The sequence below is a fragment of the Protopterus annectens genome, chromosome 13.part0, assembly GCF_019279795.1.
Source record: "Protopterus annectens isolate FY-2018-M chromosome 13.part0, PAN1.0, whole genome shotgun sequence".
In the NCBI taxonomy this organism is placed as follows: Eukaryota; Metazoa; Chordata; order Ceratodontiformes; family Protopteridae; genus Protopterus; species Protopterus annectens.
Genome location: NC_056747.1, coordinates 1,356,348,340 through 1,356,361,837, shown reverse-complemented (window position 1 = coordinate 1,356,361,837; position 13,498 = coordinate 1,356,348,340). Strand labels below are relative to the sequence as shown.

Genomic DNA, 13,498 nt, shown 5'->3' with positions numbered 1-13,498 from the left:
TATGTTTGACTTTTAAGAGCGTTGACATTTTGTGTTGATAAATTGAAAGCCATCATTCCAAAAATCTCAATATTTGATATACACACACCTATATATATATGTATATATATATATATATATATATATATATATATATGTTTATATGTTTATACAAAGAGACAGAGGGATTTACACACACACAAACATCCTCATAGGTACTTACTGTTGGTCTATGAGTATGTTAAGAAGCCTAGACTTAGATTGTCATGGTAGTTTCTAGTTCTTATATTTTGCATATAAATAACCTAGGGATGGGCTGAACAAGATATGTTGAGGCATTTACATGCTTCGAAATCCATGAGGGACAGGGAGTGTTAAAGCAGGGGTGACTTTGTGGTTCCTCACCCAGTCAGCGGTATATTTAAACAGAGTAAGAGAAGTAGTTGGCTTTACGTGGAGCGGAAGGCAGTTCCATAGAAGCCATATTCTCTGTGCCTCCAATATGTTCCATTTATTTTGCAGAACAGACTGAGATCTCTTGAGTAGGTTTTTACCATACCATTGGACGTAAGAATGCATAACAGGGTCTGATGAAGTTCTATTCATGAGATATCGGCCGCCTCTCAGTAGCCTGTAAGATAATGAGAAAAGGTACAATGCTTTGAGACAGTATGCGTAGTTTTTATGATTTTAGGCCCTTGATCTTTTCAGTAAGAAAGCATTGTTGGCATTCCAGTTGAGACAACTGTTTGGACACATGCACACTGATTCAGTGAGTCGTATAATGAGTGACAGGTACACAGCTGAGTGATTAAATCCCTGGACCCGGACAAAATACCTTTTGATACGAGCAGTTCAATGTAAAAAGACTTCTTTCCAACAGTGAATACATGGGGATCAGAAGACAGTTCAGTGTTGACATAGCTTCCCAGCCCTGTAACTACAAGATCAGTTTTCAGGGGGGTGTTGTCAAAGTGATAGCTACAAGCAGCTTTCTAAATGATGAGATTATATATTTCTTGGTATTTAGTTTTAGACCATGGTTTTGGCACCAGCTATTTATTTCAAACAGGCCATCTTGGAGGATCTTTGTGTCTTCTGGGTAGTTTATGATGGAAACAAGTTTATAGTCATCTGCAAACTTTGTCAGCCATAAAGTCTTAGTATTAGCTTTGACCTCTGAGAAGTAAAGATAAAGATGAGCGGCTCAAGGACTGAACAATTTGGTACCACTAGTGACAGGTCTTTTGGCAGATGTAGAGGTGCCCACCCTACCTTTCTGTGTACTATTTGTGAACCAGTTTGCTGACCAATGAATTACATAGGGATTGACAATTAGCTGAGAGAGTTTATGTACGATACCCCAGTGTGGGCTGGGATCGAACACCTATGCATAGGTCAGATATGCAGTGTGAATATTTTGCCCTTGTCCACTACTTCAGTAACTTTGTCAAAGTCGAATGGTTAAGTAGGGAGGACCTGCCTTTGAGGAATCTACACTGAATTACTCCAAGACCCTGTAGATTACCTCTATGTCCTTATTTATTAATTCTATTATGATCCCTTCCCATAGCTTTACAGTACAAATTGGTCAGGTTTGTGACTACCTAATTGCTAGGCTCTGCTAAAGCACCACCTCTGTACAAGGGAATGACTTGCTATTCTCCATTCATCTAGCACAAAGCCTGGTTTGAGGCAGATACTGCTTAGCTTCTGTTGCGGATCAGACAAGTCATGTTTCAAGCTAGTCACCAGTCTGCCTGATATGTTATCTAGAAAAGATGTATAAGCAGCACAATTGTGAGTAATCCACAGGCAACACTTTATTATACATTATTTGCTTTTGTTCTTCCTGGACTTCATCAGAACAGATTTACAACATATTTACATACTTATGAAACATAGTCAATTTAAATTCCACCAATCACGTCTTCAATGGAAGACATTTTTTTCAAGAAATAAGTAAATTGGTTGAGATGTTCCTGCAGAGAGAATATCCAGAACATTTCATTTTGCCACTTCTCGATGAAGTTGTTTTAAAAGGATGTAGTGGGTTTTATGTACTACGTTGAGGGAATGCTATAACAATCAGGAATAATAAGGAAACAAGGGATATTTCTAGGAATTCTATGGTCATTACATATGCTGAGAACATGGAAGAACTGACAAGAATAGTTAGGGACAACTGGTCACTTATATTGCTTGATAATTAATTTAGGGAATTTTTAGGACCAGTATCCAAATTTATTTTTAGGAGAAAAAAACAACTTAAAAATATTGTTTCAAGAAGAAAACAAAAATAGGGGAGAGAAAGCATGTGGGGCATATAAATGTGGGAGATGTCAACAATGTCCTTACGTGATCACCCAGTCTATAGCTTTAACCCTTCCAAGGCCTGGAATGGCCTACCACTAGATATAAGATCCCTTGAACATCCTAACCATTTCAAAAGACTACTAAAAATACCTTCATGAAAAATGGAGCTGCCAATGTAATTATCCACCGTAAACACTCCCCTATAACCCCGTAAACACTCCCCTATAACCCCGTAAACACTCCCCTATAACTTCTACTTCTCTTCTCTCTTCCTTCCCTTCAGTAAACAAACTTACTACTTTATCTTCTCCTTTTGACACATCACTGTACAAACATGACTAGTAAAATATTTCAGCTGTGTGACTATTGCACTGTTATGTATATAATATGTAATTATGAATGTATCCTTCTGATGAATGTATTCCTATGTATTTCACTTGCCACAGTTTAACGTCATCATCATCATCCCCTTTTTTCCCATTTACATGGGGTCGGGGTATCGTATTAACTGTCGCCAACTCTCTCGATTCAGTGCCACACTCCTGCCTTCTTCAACACTCATGCCTGACTGTCGCAGATCTTCTTTCACACAATCCATCCACCTCTTTGCTGGACGCTCTCGCTTCCTCTTACCTTCTTCCTGTCTGTCCCAAATCTTCCTCACCAGATTGTCTTCTGCTTTTCTACACATGTTCCCAAACCATCATAATCTGTTTTCTTTGATCTTTTCTGTAACTGGAGCTATTTATTTATTTATTTATTTAACATTTGTTGACCGGGAATGTCCGACTAGGTTACACAGAGCCTGTTTTCAGCGGAGGCCCGGGGAGAAATGCTCCAGATGCATGTCTTTGGAATACTTTGGCTTCTGCTCTTATGTCCTCATTTCTTCACCTGTCCCGCAGTGTGCATCCTACCACCTTTCTCAGGCACTTCATTTCCATCACCTGTAGCTTCTTCAACTGTTCTGTCTTTACTGCCCAGGTTTCTGTACCATACAGTAGTACTGGTCGCACCACTGTCTTTACACCTTACTTTTCAGCTTCTTTGGCATTCTTCTGTCATACACTACACCTGATACTCTATGCCAGTTGGCTGCAGCCCCTCTGATTCTAGCTTTGACCTCTTCATTCAGACTACCCTTCTCCTCAACCACCCCTCCCAGATACTCAAAGCTGTTTACCTGTTCCACTATCTTCCCATCTATCTCTATTCTCAGCTTCTTCTGATTTCCCCAATCTGCTGCCATTACCACTGTCTTATCTGTGCTTAGTTTCATCCCATGTGCCTTCAGATTTGCATTCCATTTTCCTATCCTTTGCTGAAGTTCTTGCTCAGAGTCTGCCTGTACTGCCACATCGTCTGCATACAGCAGCTTTGTTGCTCTGACCCCTCCAACCTGTTTGCTGATGTAGTCCATTACCAGTATGAACAGCAGTGGGCTCAGAGATGAACCCTGGTGTACACCCACTCCCACTGGGAACCCCTCAGTGAGGCCAAACACTGTTCATACTTGAGTCACTGGGTCTTTTTTCATAGCCTGTACTAATTCTACCAATGTTTCTGGGACTTCAAACCACCGCAGTACTGCCCAGATCAGCTTTCTTGGGACCTTGTCATATGCTTTCTCCAAGTCTAGGAAAGCCCAGTTTGACTCTTTCCTCTTCTCTAGTTTCTTCTCAAGTATCTGTCTCAATGCATACATCGGGTCAATTGTGCTGCATGCTGATCTGAATCTGAACTGTTCATCTCCCATCTTACATTCTACTATTCTGCGTATCCATTTATCAATCACCCTCTCCAGAACTTTCATGCAATGTGGTAGGAGTTTGATGCCTCTGTACTGTCCACAGTTGTGGATGCCCCCTTTGTTCTTGTACACTGGCACGAGTATGCTTATTCTCCAGTCATCTGGAATACGCCTTTCTCTCCACAGTTTAACGTATGACACTGTAATGCATTAATGTGTGGTACTGATGAATGCAATGTGTGACACTGTAATGCAGTAATCTGTGGTACTGATGAATGTAATGTGTGGCACTGTAATGCAGTAATCTGTGGTACTGATGAATGTAATGTGTGGCACTGTAATGCAGTAATCTGTGGTACTGTTGAATGTAATGTGTGGCACTGTAATGCAGTAATCTGTGGTACTGATGAATGTAATGTGTGGCACTGTAATGCAGTAATCTGTGGTACTGATGAATGTAATGAGTGGCACTGTAATGCATTAATCACTGGTACTGATGAATGTAATTTGTGGCACTGTAATGCAGTAATCTGTGGTGCTGATGAATGTAATGTGTGGCACTGTAATGCAGTAATCTGTGGTACTGTTGAATGTAATGTGTGGCACTGTAATGCAGTAATCTGTGGTAATGATGAATGTAATGTGTGGCACTGTAATGCAGTAATCTGTGGTACTGATGAATGTAATGTGTGGCACTGTAATGCAGTAATCTGTGGTACTGATGAATGTAATGTGTGGCACTGTAATGCAGTAATCTGTGGTACTGTTGAATGTAATGTGTGGCACTGTAATGCAGTAATCTGTGGTACTGATGAATGTAATGTGTGGCACTGTAATGCAGTAATCTGTGGTACTGTTGAATGTAATGTGTGGCACTGTAATGCAGTAATCTGTGGTACTGATGAATGTAATGTGTGGCACTGTAATGCAGTAATCTGTGGTACTGATGAATGTAATGTGTGGCACTGTAATGCAGTAATCTGTGGTACTGATGAATGTAATGTGTGGCACTGTAATGCAGTAATCTGTGGTACTGATGAATGTAATGTGTGGCACTGTAATGCAGTAATCTGTGGTACTGATGAATGTAATGTGTGGCACTGTAATGCAGTAATCACTGGTACTGATGAATGTAATGTGTGGCACTGTAATGCAGTAATCACTGGTACTGATGAATGTAATGTGTGGCACTGTAATGCAGTAATCACTGGTACTGATGAATGTAATTTGTGGCACTGTAATGCAGTAATCTGTGGTACTGATGAATGTAATGTGTGGCACTGTAATGCAGTAATCTGTGGTACTGTTGAATGTAATGTGTGGCACTGTAATGCAGTAATCTGTGGTACTGATGAATGTAGTGTGTATCACTGTAATGCAGTAATCTGTGGTACTGATGAATGTATTTCTATATGTATTTAATATGTAAAATTTCTATTTTCTGTTGGAGCTTTTCTCCTTGGACCTCCGCTGAAAATGGGCATTTGTAGCCCAGTCGGATAAACCCGGTCAACAAATATAAAATAAATAAATTAAATGATGAATAAAGATCCAATGTATACTGAAAGTGTGAAATATTGGGTTAAATGTCCAGGCTATTACAATTGTAAATTGGAAGGGGTAGTATATAGCGGTATCCCAAACCTGTTTTGGTTATTATATTAGTAAAACCAATAGGGTTTAAACAAGAGACTTTATGAGCATGGACGGGATATCTACAATAAGGAAATGAAAAGTGCAGTGGCAAAACATTCAAATAATTGTGGTAATTTTAAACATTTTAAGTATTTGGTTTTAGATAAAACTAAAATTGATCCCAGGGATGGTAATTGGAAACATTTGCGCAAAGAAAAAGAATTGCAATGGCAAATAAGAAGAAAATTCATTGACATCCTGGGTGTGAATGACACTTTATGTACTTGTTGTGTTTTACAAAGGTAATGGGAAAAGTTGTGAAGGAGTGGGACTGGATGTGAATGCATTTAGGACTGGATGATTTTGAATTTTATTTGATATGACTGGTAGAATTTAAATTGACTATGTTTTATAAGCTTGTAAATATGTTTTAAATTTGTTCTGATGAAGTCCAGGAAGGACAAAAGTGCATAAGATATAATGAAGTGTCGGCTGTGGATTACTCACAGTTGTGCTGCCCTACACCTTTTCTTGGTCTTTGGTTTGGTTGTTTTGGAATGTTATATAACCCCATAAATTTAATGTTCTTGGTCTTAGTGCCTTTGAGAGACTGTTCTAGGGAGGTTTGGAGGAGGTGTGGGTGTATATCCGTAGCGATATCCGTAGCGTATATATATATATATATATATATATATATATATATATATATATATATATATATATTTATGGGTCTACTTCTAAATATTGAACTTTCAAACTTCAAATTTCTTGTGGTTGCAAGATAAGATAAGATTGCAGTTCTGAAACTTCGAAATGTAAATAAAAAAATGAAAAAATGTTTTTTTTTTTTTTACATTTTTGCAGGGGGGCAAGCCCCATTGCACCCCCAGACCCACTGCTAATATACCAACTCCGAGATCACACTATAGTGAGGAAAATCATAAATATACTGTTTAGAGCTGTATGGCGATCTCCATTTGAAACTTTGGAATTTAGTAGATTTATATTTATATTTATTATACATGCATGTATGTTTAGACATATACATATCTGGCAGTTGAGCAACTGTTTCTACTAGCTATCATGTCAGCTGAAGGATTTATGAAACCCTTGCAGTGTCTTCTACTGAACACTTTATTAAATAATTTTCCATAAAGAAAGTGTTACTTTGAAAACTAACCCCAGCTTTATCACAAAAATTGCAGCACTTATCATAGCTAGTAAATTCATTTTCAGTTTTGTATCTTAACTATAGCTTCTTATTTCATTTGCTAAAAGCAGAGGGAGCTGCACACTTATTACAAAAGTGATAATGAACAAGATCTAAAATATTATAGTAAGAACAGCAAGCATTTATCTGCTGCATTTAATGTTCATTTCTAACAGTCATGACTACTTCAGTAGATTTCCGATTTCATTTGAATCTTTCATTTCACAGAGCTGTAGCTATCAATTCTGGCATGCTGTGCCATTTCCCGATCTCTCACACACCTCAACTTAAAGTTGAAGTGCAAAAAAAGTCCTCTTGTACTTGAGGGGACAAAATAAAATTCTTTCCTCTTCGAAAACCTTGACAAATTCCATCCTACAATCATAACAAGAGACTTGTTAGGCTTGGTATAGCTAAACACCACACAAAATTCCAGAGATCTTCAGCTCTGACCACAGATACAATATTGGCACTACTAACCGATCCCCATTTACCAATCATGCCCACTAACATCCGAGAAGGCTATCCCCCTTTGCTTCACCCTATCTACACCCCTGACATTTCATACCTGTACCTGGAACTTGGTCTAATATGATGCACTTCGCAAACATTACTAATGAGATTTTTTTTCCTAGAACAGAACATAATTCATTAGAAATGTTTTATAACAAATGTCAAAAGGGATTTTATTTCTCTTAAGCTTGTTACTTTTTATGTTGCTTATTCTTTTAACTATTGCTTTTGACTCATTTTGGACGTGTCTAGTGAAAATTCATCATAACCCACCAATAAGAATGACTTTTGCATAAGAGGTGGGATTTTTCCCGACATCCTTGTCCTCTGCTGCTTTTCTGAAAGGTCCTACCATTCTAGGAATGGAGCTTGCGATCACTGATGACGTGTTTCATATTCCTGATCATAACTTGTGATAAGATCTTCCAGCTGAGAGGAAAGGATTGTAGAGATAAGTCTGTCAAGAAGTGAAGACTATTTAGAACATGTGAAGATGTTGTCCCTTATATAAACTTAAGAGTGAGGTTATGGAGTGATGCCAAAGAGTACTGTTGGCAGCCTGATACTGGAACTGATGCATGTGCCTGCCATGTTTGCTGCAAGCAGGAGTGAAAAAAAGAGGTAAAAAATCGCTATCACAAAAAGACAAGACTAGTCGGACATTAAAAACCACAAATGGTATCAGTGCTTTACTGACTATCTGAACAATTTCTAGCTTAGGGAGAATATTCTTAGCAATCAGTAATAAAGATAAAGCCATGAAGTTGTTAACGTTATCCTACACATTGTCATCTTCGAAGCAGGGCTTATCAGAATGCTTTGAAAGTTCTGTAAAGGAGTTACACTTCAAACAGCAAAAGCCACAACTATATACAGTATTCCACCATAACATCCTTCATTTTTTTTCTTTTTTGCAGGTGGCAAAACATCTACAATCCCATAAAGTAGACTGTAGTCCCATATCCACAGTAATTAAATATTCTGCCTTAGGGATAAAACAAGCTTGCAGAAAAGGAAACATGCTTGGTTTTGCTGGAATCCATATATTTCCTTTTTCTTAGGATTAGAATGCTGAATTAACATGTGGAGGGATAATGCTCCACATGAGGGGTGCAGATGGTCCCCCCCCAAGAAAATACTTGTTTATTGTAGGTGTTGCATTTTAATCCTTATTCCTTTTATTGCTCCTTTGTTTTGCTGGAATAAAATAAGATGTCATTTACACGTTATTTCACAGTATAATTGGAAAGCCAATAAGAATGCAACAAACCAAAAAACACTGTGTTGTGCAATGAGTGAACTGAATCCCTTTGATACACAAAACATCTTTGTCCAAACTAAATACTAGGTGATGTGTAATACAGTTATATTTATTCATCTCTTCTGGTTCGACCATTGACAACATCTGGGATTTACAAAGTAATCTTCTCCACCTCGCTATTACTAGATTCAAGTTTCATTCATTACAGTAAGTTCCTCACATAACTCTTCCCTGTTTCATCCTGGAGATAAATCAAATAATTTCTAGACCACCTATGGGTGCATGGATAATGGAGAAATATTAAAAAGGATATCTTATATCTTATCTCGTAGTGACAAAAAAGCACTTACTAATGCTGCAGCAACCTTTCAGAATTTAGATGTGTTTCCTGTGGATAGCTGACTTATTCATAGTCATGTCTAGGACAGTAAGGGGGCAAGAGTATTAAAAAAAGACCGTGTTCAGCCAAAATCCAGTGGCTTTAGTGTATGCATACTAAATGCATCAAGTGTGCAAAATCAGGCTTTTGCAGTAACTCTATATTACACATAAGATTTAAAAAATACTTCTGAAATTTTTATGGAGTGATGAGGCAAGATGTGTTGAACTATACATTTTATTGGGAAAAATATACTTACAAAGAGTGGAACTGAAGTTTTACAATGACTTTATAAAAGCAATAATCTCATTTGTTTCTGTTTAAACAATTGATGGTTTTCATTTGTTTCCATTTCAACAACTGATGGTTTTCATTTCTACATTAGAGGTATTTCCTCTCATTTGTTTCTGTTTTAACAACTGATGGTTTTCATTTCTAAATTAGAGGTATTTCCTCTTGTTTGTTTCTTTTAAACAACTGATGGTTTTCATTTCTACATTAGAGGTATTTCCTCTCGTTTGTTTCTGTTTCAACAACTGATGGTTTTCATTTCTAGATTAGAGATATTTCTTCTCGTTTGTTTCTGTTTAAACAAGTGATGCTTTTCTTTACTACGTTGTAGGTATTTCTGCCGGGAAGATCCAAAAGATGATTTTAGGAAATGACGAGTCTGAACATTACGCTGTTCTGGGCCTGGCCATTGATGGGATTCGAAAAGCAGAGGGCTTGGCTACGGCTGGCGATACTGTGTTGTCCACCAATGCATGGGAGCTGTGTGATAAGACTGCTTATTCCTTTAAGCCAATAAAAGATGAACGATTTTTCAAGGTGAGTGCTCAGCAAAGAGGCCATTCTTATCCTATGTATTAGAATTCTCTTATTTGAAGTTTGTCTTTAAAAAAATAATTTTGTCTTGTATGTTCCTTATGAATTTGGCATTAAATAAAATCTCTCTTGTAAGGAGGAATGAATGGGCAGCTGCTGGAACTAGAGAAGGCTATTTTATCCTACTTAGCTTGCTACCACCATGACTCACCCCTGGCAGGGAGATTAGAAAAGGGGTGCATGGATATGTCCTCTTTTAGGTTGTCTAAAAGTAATACATAAATATAGTTGTTACTGAAAAAAAATTCTTTACAGCCATGGTACATTGTGGGCTACTGTAGTCAGACCATATTCATATATATGATGCACACACACACACACACACACACACACACACACACACACACACACACACACACACACACACACACACACACACACAAACTTCACCTGTTTATAATATTAAAAGAAGGTTTCTGTTTGTCTTGTCAGTGATGTTGCCCATGTGCAATGTTAATATTAATAACACTCTATATTAACTGCTGAACATTAAATACTGATTTATATAGGTATGATATGCGAATATAATATAAGACAATTGGAGGGGGGAATTAATTTGGGTTTCACATAAAGAAAAAGAGTCCTGTGGCATTGCAGATTATCCCTGGATGGCTCATAGCTGGCCCAATGTTTTCCATAAAAGATCTGCCATCTAAATACAAATAAATTACTTAAAAACATCATCTGACAGATTTGTCTCATACCCTGGCCCACCACCTTTTTGTAGTTACTGTCACAGCAAGAATCATTGTATCTCAAAGGGCTGTCTCCTTTAAAAGCCACAGTGGGCTCCTGAGTCACCCACACCATGATCCCAAGATGACCACTGGTTACTGGTGAACCAAGAAGCGAGATTGTGGAAGTGTTAATGAACACACACGCACACACACACACACACACACACACACACACACACACACACACACACACACACACACACACACACACACACACACACACACACACACACACACACACACACACACACACACACACAAACACACATACATACATACATACATACCAAATTATACAGCCTTCACCGTTTGACCTAGTAACAATTCTGTGCTCATTAGAGGAATCCACTTTTTTAGTATTCTGACTTTTGTACTGTTTTACTTCTGCAGTGCTTAGAGAGTAAACATTTATATACTTAAACTAAATAGATACACTCCTGAAGAGGAAGCAGGCCAACTGGGAGACCTTTATGATCCTCCCTCCTTCTACTTCCACTATTTCATCTTCAAGGCCTGGCCAGTCCTAAATGATGTAGAGGCCTTCTCAGTACCCAGGGAAAGTCCATAAGTGTCATAGTATGAACTAGAAAGATAGTTGGTAACAACCTCCTGAACACAAGAGAGACGATTACAAATATTAGATCAAAAAGTTGGCTGTTAATGAACAAATATGTGAGCATAGCACTTCCATGGAAAAAAGTATAGGTACAATATATGTGCAAAGCATTTTCCTTAATAAAAACATATGTGCAATATACACAATATATACAGTATATACAATATATACAATATGTACAATATGTACAATATATACAATATGTACAATATGTACAATATATTCAATATATACAGTATGTACAATATATACAGTACGTGCAATATGTACAATATGTACAATATGTACACTGTATGCAGTATGTGCAATATATACTAATATGTATATGTAAAATATACACACTATATACAAAATGTACAATATATACAATATGTACAATATGTGCAATATATACACTATGTACAATATGTACAATATGTACAATATGTATAATATAAACAATATGTACAATATGTGCAATATATACAATATGTATAATATGTAGAATATACACAATATATACAGTATGTACAATATATACAATGTGTACAATATGTACAATACATGCAATATATACAATATGTACAATATGTACAATATACACAATATATACAATATGTATAATATACACATTATATACAATATATACAATATGTACAATATATACAACATATACAATATGTACAATATGTACAATATGTACAATATATACAATATGTGCAATATATACAATATGTACACTGTGTACAGTATGTACTATATATACAATATGTACAATATGTACAATAAATACAATATGTACAATATACACAATATATACAATATGTACAATGTGTACAATATGTACACTATGTACAATATATACAATATATGCAATTGTACAATATATATATCCAATATGTATACTATGTAGAATATTTACAATATGTACAATATATACGATATATACAATATGTACAATATATACAATGTGTACAATATGTACAGTATATGCAATATATACAATATGTACAATATGTACAATATACACAATATGTAGAATATGTACAATATATACACTATATACAATATATACAATATGTACAATATGTACAATATAGACAATATATGCAATACGTACAATATGTACAATATATATAATATATACACTATATACAATACGTACAAAATGAACAATATAATCAATATATACAATATGCACAATATGTACAATATATACAATATGTACAATATGTACAATATGTACCATATATACAATATGTATAATATGTGCAATATATACAATATGTACAATATAATCAATATATACAGTATATAGAATATGTACAATATATACAATATGGACAGTATATGTACAATATATACAATATGTACAATATATACAATATATACAATATGTACAATATATACAATATGTACAATATGTACAATATATACAATATATACAATATGTACAATATGTACAATATATACAATATGTACAATAAATACAATATGTACAATATGTACAATATATACAATGAGCATTGGTCAAGCACTGTATTAGTATTCACCAGCAGCATAAGGAGATAGCAATCCTGTAGTGGGGTGAGGCACATAAGGATATAACGATCCTGCAGTGGAGTGACTCTTCAGGGTGGTCCACTGCAGTTACATAAATGGTTGGTATGAAGGTATGATTTGAGGAGGGTTTTGAAAGTGGGAGTACAGTTTTTGTAATCTGAGGTCAGGAGGCAGGGTGTTCCAGGTTTTAGCAACTTCATGAGGGAAGAGAGATTCCTTGAGCTGTTTTTACATGGAATATTTTTGAACAGAGCTTTATTACTGGATCATAATTGTCTATTTGAATTGTAGAAGGTTTAGAAGGCCAGTCAGGGCAGGGGTTTCTCTGGATAGTATAGCATCTTGCATGTGCTGTTGTTCTTTCTCCTACAGGTCACCAGGGCAGCATTGTTGGACATGACAGATACCTTTTCATTTGAGGCCACTTATGAGATTCCACGAGTTTGCTCTGTGTAATTCTATTTCCAGTACAAAGTGCTAGAATTGTGCTTTCTTCATCACTCATAACTTTTATAAAGTATTATCTATAATAAATGAAGCCTTGTAAGAGAAAGAGTTTGTGCTGCTTCTGTACCAAGATTTATTTTTTTATTTGGGATTTGTTTACTGGGAAAGTCCGACTGGGTCATGAGGTACCCATTTTTAGCAGAGGACTGGGAGGAAAACCTCCAGATA

At 36.3% G+C, this 13,498-nt stretch overlaps 1 protein-coding gene across 1 annotated transcript in view; it reads left to right on the top strand.

Annotated features, from left to right (window-relative positions):
- The window catches only part of ADCY10 (adenylate cyclase 10), a 376,739-nt gene that overhangs the window by 82,904 nt on the left and 280,337 nt on the right, over positions 1-13,498 (top strand). The window contains exon 5 of the mRNA XM_044054989.1: positions 9,666-9,871. Within this exon, the coding sequence (XP_043910924.1) occupies positions 9,666-9,871 (206 nt within the window). The remainder of the gene's footprint in view (positions 1-9,665; positions 9,872-13,498) is intronic.